The sequence below is a fragment of the Patagioenas fasciata genome, chromosome 5 (genome assembly GCF_037038585.1).
Source record: "Patagioenas fasciata isolate bPatFas1 chromosome 5, bPatFas1.hap1, whole genome shotgun sequence".
Lineage (NCBI taxonomy): Eukaryota > Metazoa > Chordata > Aves > Columbiformes > Columbidae > Patagioenas > Patagioenas fasciata.
In genome coordinates this window covers 37,978,103-38,000,766 of record NC_092524.1, presented here as the reverse complement: position 1 = coordinate 38,000,766, position 22,664 = coordinate 37,978,103, and the positions used below count along the sequence as shown (strand labels likewise).

The window sequence follows — 22,664 nt, the reverse complement described above, 5'->3', positions numbered from 1 at the left end:
TCCCAATACCCTGCTGTTGCTTAAAGGAAAACAGGAATTCTACTGTACAGGAAGAGCTTTATCAGCACCACATGAAGGCAGGCAAGAGATGGAATTTCCTCTGGCAGAAAAAGAGAGCAAGAACACATGAAACAGATCAGCCTAGGGGCTGGACCTGCATTACTTGTCACCTGTATGTGACAACTTGAATCAAGTGCTTTATAATAATTCAATGACAAAACAAAAAATCCTAAGTAAATAAATAAATGCTTCTTAGGTTTGATTGTGTTTTAAATATGCATTGTGAAATAACACCTGACTATTAAAGTACAAGGAGATTGTGAAAGCAAGAAACAAGTTTGGATAAATTCTTTGAGCAGGACTGATTCTGACCTCATCTAGCCCGACGCGTGGTAGGAATAAGTTCAACAAAATCAACTGATTTACCCATTGTAAAATTCAGTGTAAGTGTGATTGGAATCAGGTCCCAAAATATATATGGAAACATCTCAAAGTAATCTCCTAGCGCTGATTAGTACCACATGCTTTACAGCAACGCAAACTAGACCTGCCAAATAACGGTTTGCTACAATACCCAGTAACATAAATCTAATGGGCCTGACCCAGATCACAGCAGAGACAAAGGCCCATAACTTCAAAAGGTTCCCAGTAAAGCCCTAGGTGACCAAAGGGTAAGAAGGATCCTAATCTCCTTCACCTTACACATGTGTACCCACGTATGTGGTTCTGTGGCAGGAAGACCTCAGTAAAATCAGAACACAGGCCAGGATCTGAAATTTGCCCAAGATTATCAGCACAACAGACAGCACTACAACACTTACGGCACAAAACCACCACCCTCTCCAGCACCTAGAAGACTGATCTACTTTTCATCGCATAGAACTGCAACGGGGGGGGGAAGCAAACAAACAAACAACAACAAACCCCCCACATATTTTATATTAATTGAAGTTGCTGTATTATTTAGGTCTCAGGAATCACTATTAATACTGTAAACCACCCCCCCACTTCATTTAAAACAAAACAAAAAGTTTACCAGCATTTCACAGAGTCAGGTGGAAAGAAGCATAAAAAGAAAGACGAGAAGTCTTGAAAGTTCAAGCAGCCCAGATATTATTAAAAAAGAAAAGGTTGAAAATAAGGTTAGCAAAAAGTTCAGATGAAAATAAAATGCAAAAACTGAGCAAGTCTCTTTACAGCCTGGATTAAAACACAGTTGTGCCTATGAGCTTCTCTTTTTATCTCTGAGTTAGGAAGCCACTCAAATAGCTTCAAGCTGAAGGCAAACAGCAGACAGGAGCTCTTCAACCCTCTGCAGCCTCTTAGCGTCAGCTGTTTGCCGGATGGTAATCAGATAAAGAGCTAGAAGAAATACATGAAAAAGGAAAGAAACAATAGCATAGCATGAGTTCAGCCCTCCAACATCGGGCTGGAACCTTCTTTTAGAAAATGTAATAATTGCAACATGTTCACCTAGGCTAAACTTTCCAGGGAACACAGGGAGTTATGTTAATTTTATGCACTGCAGGCTCTCTTAAGCTGGCTGCTGTTGGAGCTTCTTATCACACCTATGAAAATTACAATAATTAACTGGTAACACCTCAGCTACATTTTAAGGCAAATGTCATCTGAAACCTGTCATACAGTATTTCAAAAGCTAGATCGGCCTTTCCATTTCAAAACCATAATGATTTGGAAAAGATCACTGAAAAAGACTTTCTGCAGCTGAAAACACTTGCTGTCTCTGCCAGGCTTAGTTGTTCTTGACCTCAGTTTGTAGATCCTGTTTTAGAAAGACAGACTGTATGGATTGGGAATTCAATGTATTTCTTGTGACAGAGTTTTCTAGAGGAAGCAATTTGACAGAATTTTGTTGAAGGACAGAAATAATAAAATAATATCTTTACAAGACGGGACAGTAGAATGTTGGAGGAATTTGAAAGGGAGGGAAATAGGCTTCAATATTACAAAAAATGACAAATAACTCTAGGGGTGGAGTTTACAGCCTCATAAAAAGGCAGCATTCTTTTGCTTTGGACTAAGATCATTGTATGTGTCAGTGAACTTCTCTTTTTCTCCCCTAGACTGCTTCCAACTTTGTGTCCCTCAAGAAAAACTTCTTGGCCAAATGCCTAATCATAAGCAGTTATTTTATGAATGTCTTCACCAAAAAAATGAGGCAAAATGACACATCTAAAGAGTACTTCAGCAGAAACCCATTATCAGTATAATTTAGGTACCTAAAGAGATCCTGATTTAAAGCCCGCTAACATTAATTGCATTTTTTCTAGTAATTTCAATGAAATTTGTACTAAGCTATCACACTGTAATCAAAAACAAACCACAAAAGCACAGAAAACCAGACAGCTTTAGATAAATTACACAAAGTGTTAGCATGACTTCTCATTTCTTCTTGCAAGTTTAGTAATATACTTTGCAGAAACACTGAAGAGTGTGGATGATGTCTGCCGAAGTGGCATTGCCTGTTTTGTGTACGTGTGCATACTATAACATTTTCACATACATATGACCTAAACTAATGCCAGATACCACAGAAGGTAAACAGTACACATGTATCTATTCCCAGTAGTTTTAATAATTGGGAGTCAAATATGGTGTTCCTCTTGCTCTTACCTAATTGTGTTAAAGAGCAGTGTTACCAGGAGAAAAGCAGTGAATACTGAGTAGAGCACAATAGAAGGAGATGGAAAATAGATACAAGAAGCTAGGTCTCCAGGGGCAGTATTTTCTATTTGCTGGGCTACAGACTCGCAGCTGATAATGTAAGTTGTAATTAATATAAAAGCAGGAGACAATATGGGGAAAGCTTGTACTAGCAGGGCCACAGGAGATCACTCCGCTGCTATCCACTGTTTCTCATTTACACACATAGCCTTTCCTAGAAGACTCAATTTTGCCTGTGTTTTTTTTTCCCTTGAAAGTTAAAAAAAGAACCCAAACATTTAGCACCACCATTGAATTTTGCTACATCTAGAAAAGAGCAGCAGAAATGACAAAAGAGTTTCCTGATATACACAGCAAACCTGATGCCTTACTCTTTTGTCAGTGCTGCAAATTCGGTAGAAACTGTAAGAATTTTTAACTGCTACAAGATTTCTTGAACAAAAATGTTGTAATAGAGAGTATGATATAGGATAACCATCTTTTAAATTGCAATTCTTACTTTGTATGCCCAGAATTTCCACTGGGCAAAGTCTGGCTAATTTTTTGTGAGTGCATGTAGTCCCACTAAGGCTGATTCTGATCTCACACTGCTTTTTTATGGTGGAATTAAAGACTCAATTAACCATAAGGAACTTGTTTTTTATTTATAACCAGGAAGTAAAATTAATCAGGCCAGCTGATATCCATGTGAGTAAGTTGAGCAGGATTTGGCTTACAGATGGTAACTAAAGCTTTAAGTATAAAACGGCGGCAGGATCAGGCTCTTACATTTTATCAGATGAAATGGACAAAACCATTGACCTTGCAGGAACAGGTAAAACACAGCTTACTTTTGTAAAAGAAACTACAATGGCTACAGAGCTCATTCTTTGTGAAGGTGGTGGACTCAAAGGTCTGGAGGTTGCCCTGGTAAATTAATTTTGCAAACACAAAACTGAACTGATCTACTGATACAGATGGCATTTTGCCCCAAATACAAGCCAAATCCCAGTCACCTTGTTCTTACAAGTAACTTCTGCAAAGACAGTGGAATGACTGACATGATTGATACCTCCTAGGTACCACCATACATCAAAAGATTGTTTACTATGCCAGACACAGAAACCCATACACGCACATGTACGTGTGTTTCTCTGTGTGCATTCGTGTCTATGTTTTGTATGGAAGAAGTTCAGGATGGTATCTTACGAGATTGTTCTGGAGCACAATAATAATAAACTTACTATGTAAAGAAATTTTCAATAAGTAAATGAGCCATGAAAAACTCTTATTTTGACATGACATATGTTTTCTAAAAAGGACTACTGATATTACTAATGTTTGTTTTCTTACAGATGCATATTTGATAATTTTTTTCCTATCAGAATTACACTATTTAAATAAAACACAAGGTGGTGCGGTCTATCAGATATCTGTGTATGTATGTGTATATACGTACAAGTTTTAATTCTTGTCCCTTGATTTTGCATTTGAGGAAAGAGTCAGGAGAAATTTTTTACACTCCTAGGACGTGGCGACATTCTGAAAAGCTGCGTGCTTTCTATTTTCCAATTAAGATTGAAATCAGACGTGTAATCCACCTGTCAGCAAGGAACGGAGACTTGAAAAATCAGAGTATTGCTCTTTTTTTAATTGACCTTCTACCTCATTCTGTGTGGCTACACTTCATCTAGACTGAAAGACAACTCGAACCAAAGAGGAAACACCGGCATGAAACAGATAGTGAAGTACATTATCCATTCAGATTGAGAGAGACCAGTTTAAAATTAAAACACTCAGATTTGAGCTCCAGAGTACTTTTGGTTGTGGAGTACCTTAGCCCATCAAAAAGAGGAAACATACAATATTATCCACAGTCTCGGAACGTTCCTGATGCTCCTTTTCCCTGCAGAAAACACAGGGCCTACCGTAACATCCTAAGTCTTAAGACACATACTAAGAAAAATTGTTTACTAAAGAAAAAAGTTTGCCTTATTATTGTTGAAGCTTGTTACTTAGTTTCCCTTCTGACACAATGCAAACAGAAAGGGCAACTTTGGGGTTTGATCCTGCATTTCTGGCATTCTCAAAACTCCCACTGAAGTCCATCAAAGTATGGCGTACCTGGAGACTGTGGTATCAGGCCCTCAATTACTTCCTCATTACTCAGTGAGATCTTACCTAAAGATTTAATTACGTGACTGGAACACACATATATTACCCTTTTTTTTTTTGTTCTCATCTGCAGGATGTCAGGAATTTGCACAGACCATTCTTTGAGAAGAAGTATTAAAGAAATCTAAAATGTCTGAGTGTCCAAAAGTACTAAATAAAAGTATCTCCCCATTTGAGAGCTGAAAGGTTTAATGTTCAGACTAACATTTCTCTTCTACAGCTAGCGCATCAAATTTCTAATTTGTCAACAGTCCTTTTATAAAAAAGAGAGGTATGTATATTTCTATCCATTTTTAACCATATTTTATGAATGATGATCTGTATATTATTACCTCTCAGCTGCAAATTTACTAGAACACATAAGTATCAAAAAGACTGAGGCCCTGATCCGGCTCCAACAAAAGCCAGCAGAAGGAGATACATAAATTTCTATGGGAGAATTACTAAACTTCAAAGTAGGCTTGTGCTAAAGGAAGAATTGTGTGGCATCAGGTGAAGCCAGGTACAAAAGAAATGCACTTAAAGTACAAAATATTATCATATGCTGAAAAAGTTTTAAAATCTCCACATTTTACAATCATCACATTTTTCAGATTTAAATAGCTCAAAAGGGGGGGAATATTTGTCGGCAATCTCAACAGATATTTTAGGCTGAACACAGAATGCAGGATAGGGCCCAGAATGTTTATATTGAACAATAATAAATTGTCTGTGCTGGGAAACTCAACTTGAACTGCAGCTGGAAAGTTTTCTTTCCTCCTTTTTTTTTTTTCCGCTAACTGATCTGGTTCAACCAGGGCATAGCTGTAATTACCTTCTTCCCATCTACAGCTAATACCTCAGAGCAATAAAAAAATATGAGGGTGTTAAAAATTCAAACACTAATTATGGGCTGTTATATTTACTAAACACACCAGAGTAATAACAAAACTTTCAGCTTCTTGTGACCAGCACTGCACTGTTTGATCTACCAAGTCCCTGGACCCTTTACACTTACTGTATTACATAAGAGTTAACAGCGCACTAAAATAAAATTTGATAAACACATTTACTACCAAACACATATAGCACAACCGCTTACAGCTGTCTCCTTTTCCCAGCACAAGTGTACCTCTGAAGAGTTCGTTTCTTTGTTGATTTTTGTTTTGGTTTCCAGTTAAGTTATATAAATAGTAGAGCAGTAGATTTTGAAAAGGGAAGCATGCACTGTGTTGAGTACCTCATTTAAAGTCTTATAGTAGATATTGGCTAATCCTGCAATTCTTTCTGTTTCTTTTCCTTCTGCTACATTTTCAGGTCTAGTACAGGAATAAAACTCAGACCTGCCTTAGCTCCTAGTTCAGCAATGCCACCATCACCAGTACTATCCCTTGCACTCATATTAAACACACATGGTGTGGTTTTCTACCACTTAATAAGAATAGAGGTGTATGGATATTTGGGGTGTCAAACAGCTGTCACAAACTGTCACCTCCACAAGAGAAACCCTGGCACACAACAAATTAAACTACACTCTTTTTGGCTATCAGTATTCATAGCCAATCAGTTGAAATGCTCCTCGTATTTCATGTGCAAATAAAACCAGGAGGGGAAGAGCCGTGGATCAGAATAGTGGGCCAATACATAAAACAGAGAAAACAACATGCTGTCTCTGTCCTTCTGAAGTGGCTCATCATCACCCCTGCACCAACTTTCACCAAATGAGATCTAGCCTGAGGCTATATATTAAATATGCATATCAAAGCAAATGAAAAAATAAACCTGGAGAGTCAAATTGGACAAATTTGCATGCTTGAACTACTACATTTTTCAGGTAGATGCTCACAAAAGATAGCTCATTTTTTGATAGTCTGGCATGTTTATTTTAGCCATTTTTAAAGCTTTTATTTCTCTATGAATAAAAGTGGATTTCTTCGTGCTGGTACCTTGTACAGTGTACATATAAATGTCTACACACACAGTAGTTTGACTAAACTATAAAAGAGTGTTAAAGGTTTTTTTTTTTTTTAGGAAAACAAGCTAATATTGAAAAAAAAATCCAATAAGGAGACACGTCTCCCAAAACGCATGAATAAAATGTAACTATGTGATACAACTCTTCATTTCCCAGTTGGTGTTCTGGTTGCACAAATTATTGCTTCCTTTCAAAACAAATAGCAGGGGGCTAAAGTAAAAATGTTATAGCTCAAATCTCCAGGAAATAAAAGGCTTTAAATTATAATACCCAATGAAGTGGTAAACCCTAACGGGTGCAAGATAAATGGGTTGTCATATTTATTTGAGTTTGTTTTTTGGGCCACAAAAGCAAGTGGAAATTCTTCTTAGGGAAGATAATACTTATCAAATTATCAAAATGCTAACCCCCTCCACCCCTGTCCTATCATTGTGTGTGAATTTAAATATTATAATGGCGCACTGCAAATTGGCTTGAGCATTCGCCATCTGCCAGAATCCTAAACAGGCTAGTTTATCTAATCTCTTCAATATAAACATAAGCATGCTCCATTTCTACACTTCCACTTGAAACACAGTCTTGTAAAGAAACTGTACTGGAGAAATATGTATCCTCTTTCTTTTTTTTTTTCTCTTGCTCTGAATTATACACAATGACCTCCTATCTTTCAGGTTGCCATTCATTTCAATTTATTTTGTAGTAGTCTCCCAGAATGCTTATGCACATGAATTTAGGGTTGTGAAATGACATAAACCAAATATTTTTGAAATAGTGTCATGCCTCATAGAGTTTATTATCTACATGTGAGATAGCTGATAAGCAGAGAAACTTTCAGGAACCTCAGCATACATCTTTTTTTTTTTTCTCTCCAAATAAGGTATTTAAAATGTAAAACATAGCAAAAACCTTGTCCTTCAATGTTTACCGAACACAAATGAGAAAATGAAAGCTAAGGCTTGGGTCCAAACATATTTCTCGGGCTCTGGAACTAAGCCGTGCCAGAAGGGGGGCATTTAGAAGAATTTATTACTATTTTATCTCCCAATTAAGCTTCAGTCCAGGTCTAGCGTAATTATCAAATACACACACAAACAACATGTTTTCAAAGGAAACAAAAGCTCCTAGAAAGCTCATTCTCCCTGGGCTTGCAGCTACTCTCCTTAACACACTGGGAAATAAAGGCAGGCGCCTGTGCAGAAAGCATGTTTAACTTCACACCGGGTGTTAAATTAATATTTCAACCGCTAAAATATTAGACTGTATCATTTAGATTATGAGTTCAATTGAATCCAAAACTGTGTAAACCCCTTTTCCCCCCAGGGAAGCGTTCCTATAAATAAACTAGAGTTCACACCCACTCTTTTTAACCAGAGCTATTCCTTCCCTTTTCTGCGGTACCAGCTGCAATCTCTCCCTTCACAACCCGAAGTCTCTCCGCGTTTAAGTCTTTGGATGATCACACGAGACACTTCAAAACCCGGAAAAACAAAGGCACTCTCCTCACCACGCACACCGACGTTCAGTCCTACACACATAACACTAACTCACCAACTCCTAAAGTGTTAAAATCAACGCTAACCTACGGTTACTCAATCATCATTCTCTCCAGCTTTCTGCAATACATTGTTAATAATTGCTTCATCAAGGTTACTGTCTTTTATTATGAAGATGCTTCAGGCGTTTGGCAATAAGTCCATATTCTGACAATAAGTTGCTATAAAGCACAAGCATTGGAAACTCTAATGTGCTAACCCCCTTTTTTTAATGCAATATAGTATTGCCAATAATTCTCATCACTTGTCATCCCCACGAGAGGGGAGGGGGGAGCAAATCAGCAAACTTTCTCCCTAACTTTCCTGTCTCTGCTTCCTTACATTGCTGCATTGATTACAGAGTTGGCAAAGAAGAAGAGAAAGCACCGATCCCACATCAAACCGACAGTTTGCTAGCTCTGCAAGCCACCCAGACCAGGAAACTATACAAACCATTGCAAACTCGCTGCTTTACAGATAGAAACAGAAGGAACATTTTGCATTTCTACAACTTTACAAAGCGAGAGGGAATAAAGAGTACAGATGGGATCCGAGGTTGCAAGAGTAGCAATAATAATACTACTCATAGGCAACAGCAGCAAAACAATGAAATCGGGGACAGGTTCTCCTAAGCAGGTGAAAGTCTTTAAAAGTGCCATAAATAAATCAGAAAGACTTACATGATCAGCTAAATTTGTGGAAGATCCTGAGAGTTCTTCGTGGTCTGATTTGGAGCTGCCATCCCTTTCATCAATAACGAGGTCTATTGGCATTTTTCCTTTCAAACAACTAATGTACCGATGGCAGAAGTTATCGCACAATTCATGAACCTGAAAACAGGAACGAAAATAATAGCATCAATAATGGTAAAATATCAGGTTGCAACTTTTTTTTGGGGGGGTAGCAAGAACAACCCTCTCATCTACTCCACAAGTTACTCTAATTAAGGGGCACAACAGTTGAAGGCAAGGAAACAATAGAGAAATTGTTGCAGTACATATTATTCTCTAGAGACTTGCCGCAGCAACAAGTTAGAGAGAGAGAGATAGTGGGCTCAGTCTGGTGTGCAAAAGAAAATCCGATTTGACGATAACATCAGAACACTGGGAGCTGGACTCAGGCGGTACCTCTGGAACATGCACAGCCCATGCAGGTACAACTAGTCACTCGGGACAGGATCGGTTTAAACTGGGGCTAAAGTAAGGTCTGTGTGGCCGGCAGCAGCAAAAGGAAGCTACACGCGCAGGCTGTGGGAAGAGTCGTTCTCGTCCCAGGGCACAGCCCCCTCCCCACGCCGCGCAGGGGCCCCCTGCCTCTTCCAAACATTTAGTGCTTGCTTGGGGTTAACATGCCTGCCAGAGCTGGAGAAATGCAGGAATGCTTTCATTTCTCTTTTTGTTAAACATATTATTTCCGAGTCAGGAAAAGCGCTTCTGCTGAAGGAAGGGGTAAGAAGGATGGAAGGGGTTTAATAACATACACATTTCATGACTCGGTTGAAATTACTCTGAAAAAAAACAAAAACAGCCGGTCTGGGCTTGGCATGGCTGTCGAGTGTCACATGCTCTGATGGCACAGGTTATGGTATCACACTGCGTTTCCACTGTCTCCTCTGGCCACGTTTACAAGTCACCCAAACAGTCAAGGGGGGGGGGGGGGGTGCTGGGAGGGACAGAGGTGCTAGGGAAGGAATGGCTTGCCCCCCGCCCACCTCCGTGACTCTTACCTTTTCTAATTCCAAAAGATGAAACCTTAGTACTTGTATTGCTTGGATCATCTGCAAGAAAGTGTTGAGCAAGGGGTTACGTGGGAGACAGGAGCACGGGTGCTGTGCAGAGCTGAGAGGCCGAGCGGGCAAGGGGGAGAAGGGGATTGTCAGGGCGCGCAGTCATTATCCAGGATTTTAGCTCATTGGTCACGCTTGAACAATTTTGATCAACTTTAACCTAAGCACTTGATTTTTATCATATTTATTCCAGGAGCGGTGATTAGTGCTTTATTACCGCGATCTTGGAGAAAACCTCTTCCTCTCTTCCTCGCTCCCTCTCAACACCTCGGCCCTTATCCCTGAGGGTCCGCAGAGAAGTCAAACACACACTCCCACCCTCCCACCGCCCCCGGGAGAAAGGGCGGGGGGGGGGGGGGGGAAGGAGGAGAGGATGAATACTTTGGCATCTTCTTTACAAGCGGATTTAGCCACTTTGAATATTAAAATCGTTCACATTAGCAAAAGAATTACGTTAGAAATCTCCAGCTCTCTCTTCTTAAGCAGTTATTTCCTTCACTTCAGCTTCCCGCGGCTTTCAAACACAGCTTTGCAATGTGCTGGGGTTCGAGAGCTTGCCCCGGCGCACTCTGAAAGTGCAGCTCTTCGAAGGCTCTTAACGGCAGCTCCCCGACTCTCCCCCTCCCCAGCCTGCACAGCCCGAGTGCCCGGGCCAGCACCCGCCTGCCTCAGGCCCCGGACTGCGGAGCGCGCTTGCCGGCAGTTGGCGGCGGGGTCGGGCAGGACGGAATGAGAGCGGGGCAGAGGGGTGAGTAGGCCTTACCAAATTGTCCAACTCTGGATTTGAAGAAAAAAGTGGTTTTTCAGCGCGGACCTGCAAGAAGAAGAAAAAGCGGCGTGAATTACAGCTCCTCTCCTCAGGCCTGTAACCTAATCACTTGAAGGGGGAAAAAAAACAACCCTGTGATAAAACCGGCGGGTACAGGTCAGATCAAAACCCGGCTGGACGCCCCGGAGTCACCCGTGCTGTGAAGAGGACCCTGCTCCGCTCCGGCCAGCCCAGTGCCGAGCCGGCCGCCCTTGTCACAGGAGCCCTCTCTTTTTGGTCTCCTGCCTTCTTCCTCTCGCTCCCTCTGCCTCCAAAACTCGGGCACGGTTACACTTCCCTTTCATTAATGCAGGAGGGCGAGGGCCAGGAGGCTCGGCCCGGCAGTGCGGAGGGGCTCCCGGCGCAGGAGGGTCGGGACCAGCCGGCCCTTCAGCGCACACCCCCGCCGCTGCCCTCCCGTCCCGCCGGCGGCCGGAGAGGGGGCGCCGGGAGGGGCGGGGGTCGAAGAGGGTCTCCCCCCTGCCAGCGCCCGGCCGTGTGGGTCGAGGAGCTGAGGAGGTGACGGGAGTGCTGGGAAGGGCCGGGGGCGGGGGTATAGGTGCCGGACCTGTTTGGCGAAGACGGCGATGTCCTCGTTGAAGGAGTCGGAGGAGCAGACGTCCCCGCCGGCCACGCCGGGCTCCCGGGGCGTGCAGGTCGCCAGCTCGCACTTCTCAAAGACCAGAGCTAGGAGGGGGAACAACGGGTGCCTACCGGGCAGTGGCACACAAAGAGAGGGGAGGGGGTGGGGGAGAGGGAGAAAGAAGAGCTCTAATCAACAAGTATTTTTTTTAAATGCACGGACACACAGACACGGACACACGGACACAGCCGTGCTCTGCAGCCTCGCAGTACTGCTTCGGGCAGAGCAAGGGAGAACAAGATTTTGAAATAAAAACGCGGCTTTTGGTGTTGTGGGCTTTTCTTTTCTTTTTTTTTTTTTTTGTCCCTTTTGAAATTGCGATGCCCGAGCCGCATCCCCCGTGTAGTCCCCACAGATGAGGACAAACGTGACCTCTCCGCCAAACGCACAAGGCACCAAACACACTCATGGAGGCAGCAGCTCAGCTGGGAATCCTACACAACTTAAAATAACGCGAAACCTGGAAGATCCCATCCCTACCCTCCAGCTATGACCTAAAATGAGAAGCACGGCTAGGCAAACTGCAAACTACTTAATACGTAATTTTATTTTTCAAGAGGCCTGCTAACAAAAATGTGGTGAAGTTTCCTGGCTTAGGAAGCACACCCAAGTAAAATACCAGCTGTCCAGATAAGTGAGCTGAGGAGGGAGTGGAGCAAGGGAGCACTTTGCGAAATATTTTCCCATAGTTGGGGTAGTCAGAAAAAAAATATATATATTTAATCTGCGAGCTAAGTGGTAAGCATGCATTTGTCTCTTTTCGTTTTTGGTGCCTGATCAAGGCCTCACACTCTGTCATATCTGTTACTATATTTCCTTTTAGGAAAATTTAGTATTTTTTCTAAAAGACACTGAAGGCAATCAGTGTCATTCTCCACAAGCAATGCCCTAGCACAGGTTTGAGTTTTGTTTGGTACATGTTTCTTTTTCATCTTGTTCTTCCTTTCCTAAATAGAAAGCCCAGCTCAGTGCCCCCAATGTATTTATTTCTTCTGTCTCAGAGAAGAGCTGCTTGCAAGAGCGAATCCCTTTTATTCTTACTACCTTCCGAGATGTGAATGGCTTTTTATTTACAGTGTTGGAAAACTGTTATTATGGCACGAAGGAGAACACCAGAACAACACTTCTCCGACTAAAATCCAGAGCAATGAGAGCCGCCTCTCCTGCCTGAACTCCTAACTGGGGCCTTTCCCAGAAAGACAAAAACCCACCAAGGGAAACAAAAAAAAAAAAAAAAAAAAAAGACAAGGCAACACCACTTCCCCCCAGTAGTCCAGCCTCTCTTCCCGAGAGGTCTGTTTTTCCAGGACCCGCTTCCCGTGGGTGCTGGCACCTCAGCTGAGAGTCAGGCTGAAATTGCACTCGCCCCAAAATTGCCAGCAGTGGCAATGCCACCGCGCGGGTCTCCCTCCGGAGCGGACGGCTGGGGGTCCCCCGACCGCCGCCCTCTCACCGGGGCTTCCCCCCCGCCCCGCTCCGGGGCTCGGCTTGCCTTCGCCGCCCGCCACCGCGTCCCCGCGGGAGCCCCCGCCGCCCGCCCGCCCCGCTCCTGCCCTCGCCGCTCCGCGGGCACCGGCACTGCGGAGCCGGGCCATGGCGCCGGGCGGCCCGGCGGCACCTACCCGTAGATCGCATCCTTGTCCCGCTTCAGGGCGTCGTTGACAGCGGAGCCCATGCTGGCCGGCATGACATTGGGGTGCGGGGCGTGGGCGCCGTAGTGCTGTCCGGCGTGGAGCGGCGGCCCATGGTTGAGGTGGTGCACCGGGGGGATCGGCCGGGGGGCGTGAGGGTCCCCGTACATGGACGCCGGCACCCCTACTCCGTCCATCCCGCCGTAGTGGGGCAGCTCATCGTACTGTCAAAAAACGGGCCGGAAGAGAAGAAAGAAAGAGAAAGGGGGGGGGGAGAGAGAGAGAGAGGAATAAAAAAACAAACAAACAAACACAACAAAAGTCAGAAGAGAGTAAAGCACCCGGACAGACACGAACAGAGCAAAACAAAACAAGAACAGCCACAACAGAGAGAGAAATGTGCAAAATGAAAATCAACAGGGATCGGTAGCAGGGGCTGGAGAGGCTGAGGAAGGAGTGGGGGTGCAGGGAGAGGTAAAGGGGGAAAGTGTGTGTGCCTGTGTGTGCGGAGGGAGATGGTCCTCTTCAGCACGGGCAGGAGAAGCCCTAACAAGGAAACGGGGATGAAAAGGAAGGAAACGGAGGAGAGAAACTAGAGTTACTCTGCATTAGAAATGAAGGATAAAAAAATAAAACATAAATGAATAAACAAGCAGAATCAAAAGCAACTATATAAATAAATCAACACTGGGAAGGGGAGAATAAAGTTAGGGTGCATCGGGGGGGGGAGGGGGGAAGATAAAGGGGGAAATAATCTGAAAGTTACCAGAAACATTATTTAGAAGCAATTCCCCTTGTCCTTGTCAAAGCCAGAGACAAAAAAAAAAAAAAAAAAAAAAAGAAAAAAAGAAAAAAAAAGAAGGCAGCTATATGTGTATACATATATATACGTCCGTATATACACAAACACACATATGTGTTTCTTAGTCTTTCCTAGGCAGCGGCTGTAACGCCAGCAGCAGCAGCGAGCTTTCCCCTGTGAAACCCGTGCTACTGAGCAGGCAGAGAGCAGGGAAATCGCGCTGCTGGGGAAAGCTAGAGAGGGAAAAAGCGTGGAACAATTGCAGAGAGAGACACACACAGAGAGACACTCACGCACACACACGAAAAGCTAGTGAATAATTTTTGCTGCTATTTTTTAATAGTGGCCGCCATCATCAGCAGCAACAGAGGAGAGCAAATCGGACAGGCCCCTCTTAAGAGAGGATTTATATATAGGTAAGTGTTGGAGATTTAAACCTACCCTTTGCGCCATCAGTCTGCGCTCCAATAAACTCCTGGATGTGTCGTATATTTAATATCCCAGTCCAGCAAAGAAAGTGATTTAGAGTGAAGAAGATTCCTTTTTTTTTTTTTTTTGCAACCCACTTATAGACTTCTCCTATCCTCCAATATGGGTAAATAATAATAATAACAACAATAACAACAACAACAATATATAAAAAACAGTCAAGAACCACGATGAGTTTCTGTGTTTTCTTCTTTTTTCTCTCTCTCTTTCCTTTTTCTCTCTCTCTTTTTCCTTTTTTCTTTCTCTACGGAAAAAAAAAAAAAAAAATTGTCAAGCCCCCAAACTGAAGGTTACGATCGGCCCGTCAGCAACCCACATGTAACCAAACTGTCGTGTCTCATGGCTTTTTGCCACTCCAGCTGTCAATCAAAGCCAGGGAATGTCAAGGTAGTGAATGAATGATGGTTGATGATGATGAAGAAGAGAGGAGGAATCTTTTTAACCCCGGTTTCTTCTTCCAGTAACTCCGCGCTCGGGTTTTGCCTTTTAGGATCGCTATAGGGCTGGTTTTTGTTGTTGTTTGTTTGTTTTTTCTTTTTTTTTTTTTTAAGTACTGTGAAGGGGGATGGGGAAAGATGCGAAGAAAAATTGAATAGTTTGCAAAGCCCGGACTTCCCCCTCTCTCTTTTTTTTTTTTTTTTTTTCCTCCTCCCGGTAGGTATTTTGTCTCCCTCTCTCTCTCGCTCTCTGAGATGAGTGAGTGTCAGTAAGTGTTGGCAGGTTGGCTGCTGGCTGCCTTATAGAAGAGGCTCAGTTTTGCAGCGCTGATCGGCGGGAGAATGAAGTGACGGAACCCGGAAGTAGTGGTGGCCATAGCCAGTCCTGCAGCGCGGCGGCGGCGGCGGCGGCGGGGAGCGGCGGCGGCGGGGAGCGGCGGGGAGCGGCGGCGGGGCGCGGGGCGCGGGCGCGGGTCGCGGGGCGGCCCAGCCGGCGGAGCGCCGGTGATGCGCAGCGCGCGGCAGGGCGGCCGCGGCGCCGCGCGGGGGGAGCCGCGCAGCAGCCCCTGCCCCGAGCGAAGCAACGCGTGTAGGAAGGAGCGAGCGAGCGAGCGTGCGAGAGAGAGGGAGGGAGGGAGGGAGGGAGGGAGCAGAGAGGGAGGGAGGGAGGGAGGGGAGGAAGGACAGGGAGAGTGCGTGTGTGCGAGAGGGGGGAGAGGCAGGGGAAAACTGCAGAGAGCGAGAAGAAAAGTGCGATAGAAGCCCAGCCCCGGGTTGGTTTGCGCTAGATTATTTTAGCAACAAAATACCTTCCGATTAACCGCGATGTTTAGCGTCTGATTTATGCGCTGAATTATTTATTTAAATCGCCGGCTATCGCTGTTGCGGCGAAGGGTATGCGAGTCCGGGGGCACGGAGAGCTACAGCGTACGGGAGGGGCGCGCAAAGTTGATCTTCCCCGGGAAGCGAGCCTGCTCCGGCCAAGTACGCGCCTCTCCGCCAGCACGTTATGTTGCAAGTGTGGTTTCTTTCCTTTGACAATTCATTGTGCTTTTCTAAAAATTAATTTTCCAGGGCATGACGAGAAAGCCTCATTCAAACCGTGTTTGGCACCGCTCTTCATAAAGTGATCGCTGCTATCAAGCGCGCTGTGGATGTCTTGGGGGGAGATGCGCAGGGGGGGAAGAGGGGGAAATCCCTTTTTAGTTTTGCGATTAGGCTGCCAGGCTTTGAAAAGGGCTTAAAAACAAAGTCATGCTCAGCCTTTTGTAGGAGAGATCCAGATGTTATGTAGATTTTTGTTTGCATGTTCTTTTTGAGCGGATCCGGCGGCGAGCACTGTATTTACGTGTGTGTGTTGCTGGACTTTGCCGTATATCGACGCTGCGCTTGTGGAATGCGTGCTGAAGTATTAGTTCGGTAATGCCTTCTAATGGTAGTGCTAATTACAGTGGGGTTATTTAGCAAATTAAGTGCGATGATGCACCCCCCACCCTTGAGCACCAAATGAACTTTTCCAAACACACACGCACGCACACACACAGACGTTAATTTTGGTGTGTTTCTCTCGCCCAATCACTTTGCCGGAGCGTAACCGTGCCTTACCTCCGAGCAGTCAATTACCAAAGCTACCCGGGATCATCAATCATGGGGGATGCTTGAAGTTTAGGGGAGGAGCGATGGTCAAACTATCGATTGCTGCAGTTATGTCCTCCCAACCCCCCACCCTCGTTCACGGTCCTCTACACATAAAATCTAAAACCGACTATACCGTTAATAGTGGGATTTATCAATGATTATGTACCCAGTTGTGAATGTGGCCTCATACATTGATGGCTTTTAAAAATACACGGCAGGAAAAATATGATTTATTCAAATAGTTTTCATTTGCGTTTGTTTTGCTTTTCGTGATGATGACGATGGTTTTAAGATTTTTTTTAACTTTAAGAAAATTACTCAGGGGGTAGTTGTAGATATTTGGCCTGATTTTAATAGACGTAGGGAATGAGCTCCAGAGGTCAATAAACCCCTCCGAAATGATGAATGATTGAGTACCTGTGATGATGATAGTGATTACCGGAGCAATTAAACAGTTTGATTAAATGAGCCATCATAACAATGATGTCTGCGGGAAATCAGCCCTCACATATAAAGAAAGATAGTGTGGAGGGCTGACAAACGCCAGTGGGCATTCCCGCGTGTTCCGATAGCGCCGAACCCTGCAGAGCAGGGCTCTATTCACAAATATAGAGGGAATAAGGAGAAAAGTCCTTCTCCTACTTTTAGCCAGAATTGCACCCTGCTTAAAACCAGCCAGAAGCCGGAGAGAGCAGACCCGTTGTTTTTTTCCTAGAGGATCTCCTCCAAGATTAAAGCTAGTCCTAAGAACAACCGAATTGCTGTGACTGACTTTCACGGGACTGTAAAGAGAGGTGAGTAAAAATGCCCTTAGTATGTAGATCTCTTTCAAGCAGTGGTTAAGTCGATTCATTTCACAGGGAAAGAGCCAGTCTTCTTGTGCAGTATTTTATACTCTGTCGTATAAATCGGTAACGTAATTCAAGATATTCATGGTAATGAATGCTTGGCTAATCCTTTGGGTGCGCGGAGACCTACAGAGCAGTAGGTTATGCAAATCCTTTCCTACTTTTACAGCTGTAGTTTTCTAACAGATTTTTTAAGAGATCTAGTAATCGGTGAAAGCTATTTGTTTTTTTTCTGTCCCACTCACCTTTTGCCCCAAGGATGCCAGATTTCTAAACTTGCATGGAATCATTTGGTTGTGAATACAGCCCATACAGCCACCTTAGAGGATGTGTTTTAAATATTTGTAGCCTTCAAACTTTTTTTTTTTAACTAAGGCAGCACAAACCTACAGTCTTGCCACTTGAGATACACAAGTGTGTCTTATTTCAAGTAGTTTCAAATAGAAGAGGTCTTTCCATGTAACGTGGCCATGCAAAAGTAATCTAGCTCTATTGAAGGCTCTATGTATTTGCTCAGATCTCAAGCTATAGGAGAGGCTTATCGTTTTTCTTCTCAAAATAAGTTTTTAGATTACTTGTCTCCCGTAGAAGAAAGATCTTCATTGCTATGGATTTAATTTTAGACCTGATTTCTTTTTCATAATTCTGTTTTTCACGTAAGTCCCTGTAGGTCTTGGTTTTATTGACTAAGAAATTGTTAGAAAGCAATCTAAAATCAAAGTTGCAAAAAAGCAGCCAAAGGTTTTTGCAGTGTTCAGTGCTGCTTCTTTCACTTTTTTTTTTTTTTCCTTGTCCTTCCTAAACTAATTAACCCCCTGCGTTGGCTTGTCCTGCTGTGCATGTGTGTAATCTGGGACAGGGATCAACTTTAAAAATTATTTTAACTTGATAGAAAGTGAAATTTCATATGGTAAATGAAGGGCTTTCATGTTCCTCCTGTGTCTTTTTTTCCCCGTGAAAAGAGTTGAAGCCCTTTTCCTCTTCACTATCCCAGTGGATTAAAGCACAGAGAGAACATGGTATATAAAGCGCTACAGTTTAGCCATTAAAAAAGGAATCTCATTTTAGCGTCTTTAAATGAAAGTACTCAGCTATTAACAAAGATGCTGTTGGGCACTCGGAGGAAAATGGGATACGTGCAAGCAGGGGGTGAGGGCTTCCACATTCTTAGATCATTTTTTATTTACTCTCCCCCCCCCCCCCAACCTAGTGACATATTTCTTTAAAAGCATAGTAATTCGGGAAAACTAAATTGGCCAATTTCCATTTCTCGTGCATCACTTTCACAGCGAAGGGTGTTTCCAGGAAAAGTGTGAGAGACGAGTCGGTGGGGAGCGTGTGTGTGTGTTTTGGCTTTTTTTTTTTTTTTTTTTTTTTTTAACATCGGTTTAAAAGTCCAAAGAGAAATGAGGTGTCCGGTATGGAAGTGCATCTCAGTCAACAGCCATCTCCTTTTGCCGAGGCTGGAAATGGTTTTAACAGGCGGTAAAATTTCATCTTGTGGTGTCAAATTGGGGTCAGTTTGGGGTTAGCGCTCTCAGTGTCCGAGCAGGAGCTGTCCAGCTGTGTGGGGATTCATTAAGGGCAAAAGATCCGTTTCAAGAAAAACAATACAAAGACAATCAGAGGGCTAAAGATCCTCTTCAAATCGCATTTTACAAGTGCACCAGAACAAATATGGACGCTGAAATCTATTCCCTTCAAACTCCCAAATCGGCTTCTTAGCCCTCGGAGGGAGTGAAAGAGAAAATCCTCTAAAACTTAAGAAGAGTCTGTTTTCAATCAGCTTTTCCGAAGTGTGGCATCTTAGTCCTTTGCTGGCTTTGAGAGATGCCTCTCTCGCTCGCTTGCTCGCTCTCTCTCTCTCCTTTTCCACAGCCTTGCAAAAGCGGATGGCACAACAGGTAATATTTCAGATTTCAAGAATATATTCCACCGGGGATCTTAAACCACTGTTTTGTACACGCGTGTGCGCCTAGCGCAAGATTTAATGCAAATAGAAAGTTTTTTGGGGGAAACAAGCTATGCTTGCATGAAATCCTATTGGACCCCTTTGGAAATTTTCTGCACTCCTTATAGGCAATGCTTTGGTCTGATGGCTAATTTAGGCTAGATTTACTTTACAGTTCCTAGAATTGGTGGAAAGCACCTATTCGCTAATCTGGTTTATTAAATTCGCGTGGTTTAAATCCTCTTAGCTTCTCTACATCTGTTAGAACAATTGGCGCCTCGCTACGGGGACAAATAACTTGAACCTTAATCTTGTTTGTAACTTTATTCAATGTTTGTTTGTGCGTTGAGTTCAAGTATTTTTGGATGATGCCCTTGTGTTCGGAAACACATAGGCTACATTTACAAGCAAATCTCCCCATGGACTAAGGCTAAGGATATCGCGGAACGGGATGAAAAATATTGCATATTTGAATTGGCTTTTTATCTCCAACTATCGTTCTAGGAAATGTGTCATATTTAACGAAGAAGGCAATCTGCCTGGTAAAATGTGGCTGGGGGATTACATCACTGTGACCCTGTAGTAAAATCATCGTGAGTTTTTGTTTTGCTCGTGAGGTAAAGTGCGGGGTGTAGATAGTACCTTTTACTCTTTGTGATCAGGATTATGCCACACTTCTGCTGCTCCCCAAAATCACTCTCCATCACACTTTCCTTTGCCTTTACTGTTGAATCTTACAACTTGTGTCACTTTTTATTCGTCTTAGCCTTCGACTTCCCGCAGCTGCAGGACTTTCGAGGTCCCATCTCGGGTGCCCCTGTGAAGTCACGCACATTTTCGCTTCTGCAGATCATTGGGTTCATTTAGCTCCTCACCCTGACCCCCCCGCCCCCCGCCTGCCAGTAGTGTACTTCGCTTTTCAGCAATCTATTATTTTTCGAAAATCTTTCCAGTCCAGAAAGTCAATGGTAGCCCATCACGGTGAACTTTTCTTGACCTCAGCTGCGGTGTGACTGAGATCTCTGGGAGCTGGATTAGGAAGAGGTTCATTTACTTACCTGTTAACTTCCCTTTTAATGCTCTTTATTCCACACCTCCCCTCGTCCTTTATTTTTTTGGTTTAAGAAAAAAAAAAAAAAACCACAACAAAACAAAACCAGCCAACCAACCAAACACAAACAAACAAAACCTTCTCCACGAAGCAAGAACTATCCGGGGTCTTTCTCCCCTCGGGAGCCCCTTCCCCCCCGCTGGGCTGCCGGGCTCTATCCCGGCCTGGCGAGACCCCCCAGGGCAGCCTCTGCCGGCGGCGGGCAGCGCTCGGTACCGTCAGCAGCGCTCTAGCGCTACCTGGCGGGGCTCCAGCTCGCTCCGCCGCCCCGCGCGGACCCGTGCGGGGCTCGGCCTGACGCGGGGCGCGGAGCAGCGCGGGTCCCCGTGTCGGACCCTGTGCCCACCTCCACTCCTACGCCTCCCGCGGGGCTTTGCTTGGTCTGGTGTCGTCGCTCCCCGCCAGCCGCCCTGCATCCCACCCGACCGGGCGGACTGTGAGGCCAGGACCGTGCTGGGAAGGGGCACAGGGATGACCCCCCGTTCGCGTTTGTCCGGCTTCCTTCACGCGCTGGTGTCAGACGAGAGCTGAGCTTTTTGGTTTTTATGTCTTAGGCTGGGAGGTTTGTAAAAGTGAAGACCATGAACAACCAACGTGCGTATTTCCATCATAAACCAGAAAGAGAAAAATACCTGTCAGAGCTTCTCACTAACGCCGTGCAGGCTCCTTCCACCAGGGCAGTTAAAAATCTAGTTTGCATTTGTTCGAAGAAGCCCGAAGCATTAACAAAATCTCTCTTTCCAATGTGACATCGTAACAAAAAGGACAGTGAGGGCAAAGTAAATCGCTTTAGTGCAATATTGGAGCATCCGAGACGGCTCCAAACTCTGCTCAGAGCTCTCTGTTTTCACTCACTCAAGATATTCACTTTTGTTCTCCAGCTGCATATGAAACTCCAGAAGAGGAGCGCTCTCATTTTTACGCTAGAGTTCTCGGTCCGGAGAAAACAATATCCCCCTACCTCTTTTGAAATGATACGGAGACTCTCAGAACACAGAAGAGATCACTCGAAGCACGAATGTCCTTTTTTTTTTTTTTTTTTTCTTTTCCCCAAGAGCTGCTGGGCCCATTGTTTGAAGTGAGCTCCAGCGCGCAGACCGGAGAGAAAGGGGGGTGGAAAATCTTTGGAGCTTGGCTTGGTGTTGCGCAGAGAAAGAGCTGACAAATATTAGGGCGTTTTTCCTAGACGTACGTGATGGGAGCCCGCGGTGTGTTCCCTAAAGAGAGGTTGTACTTTTGTGTGTGTGTGTGTGTGTGTTTCTGTTGTTGTTTTTAAGATTGTGATCACCTTTGCACGTCTTTCTTTTGATCCCACAAATAGAATGCAATATGTATATATCTGTTTGCTCTCCATATAAGAAAATGCAAGGGACCGTACAATGAAATATACGGACGGTTAGTCCTCATAATGCTTAGTTTTGCTGTAATTAATTGAAAACAGTTATTAGGTCGTCATTGGCAATAGCGTAAATAATTGCAGCAGATTTTTACTTAAAATTGACCGGTCACAGAGTGATAGATCGATTCGAGGTATAAAAATGATGTATCAAAACATCAATGTCGATTATTTGAAATATTGTAGTCGAATCTTTTTATTGCTTCATCGGTTAAGTGTCTGAAAGTGCTGTGTTCCAACATATATTTATGTTGTCAATACTGTCAAAACTGTCAGTTTTATTACAGTGGATTTGTAATACATTTCGGATTTGCTCATTTACATAAAATGTCCACCCCAGATACCCCTCCTTTTCCCCATCTCTGGAAATCTATGTCAGTTTAATGAAAGGACTCAGGACTCATAGCTGAAGAAAAAGAAAAAAAAAAAAACAAGTGGAGCTATTGCTCCATTAGGTCCAATTTAAACATCTCTTTGGAAAGCTTGGGCTATTTCTAACTTCCCATAAGAGGGAATCCCCCCTCCCCCCGCCTCCTTTTTCCCCAGTAGAATTTAAACACTTTTCTACCCTCACACCTAGATTAAACCCTTAATGAGAATTGAGAGACTGTACAAGGAGACGGATCTGAGCCAAAGCACACCTGTGAATGCCGAAACCCTCCCAAAGAGAGCAACAGCCCCCCGAACCGCGCACACAAGCGCGGGGGGTTGGATCCCGCTAGAAAGAAGGAGACAAAAGGAGCAATAAATATGTGTGTGATCCTTTCTTAACGGTTTGGAGCCCAAAGCAAAAAGGCGA

The 22,664-nt window shown here is 44.0% G+C and overlaps 1 protein-coding gene across 4 annotated transcripts in view; it reads right to left on the bottom strand.

Annotated features, from left to right (window-relative positions):
• MEIS2 (Meis homeobox 2) overlaps positions 1-15,361 on the bottom strand; it is a 172,799-nt gene extending 157,438 nt beyond the window's left edge. Inside the window, exons 1-6 of one of the 4 annotated variants that reach the window (XM_065839790.2) lie at positions 14,437-15,361; positions 13,185-13,417; positions 11,488-11,629; positions 10,875-10,925; positions 10,052-10,102; positions 9,006-9,155 (exon numbers count right to left, since the gene is read on the bottom strand). In XM_065839790.2, the coding sequence (XP_065695862.1) occupies positions 9,006-9,155; positions 10,052-10,102; positions 10,875-10,925; positions 11,488-11,629; positions 13,185-13,417; positions 14,437-14,448 (639 nt within the window). In that variant the 5' untranslated portion in view covers positions 14,449-15,361. Of the gene's footprint in view, positions 1-9,005; positions 9,156-10,051; positions 10,103-10,874; positions 10,926-11,487; positions 11,630-13,184; positions 13,418-13,959; positions 14,161-14,436 lie in introns of those variants that run through there. The other 3 variants (XM_065839789.2, XM_071809347.1, XM_071809348.1) reach the window with 3 other exon arrangements.
• Positions 15,362-22,664: the final 7,303 nt, after the last annotated feature.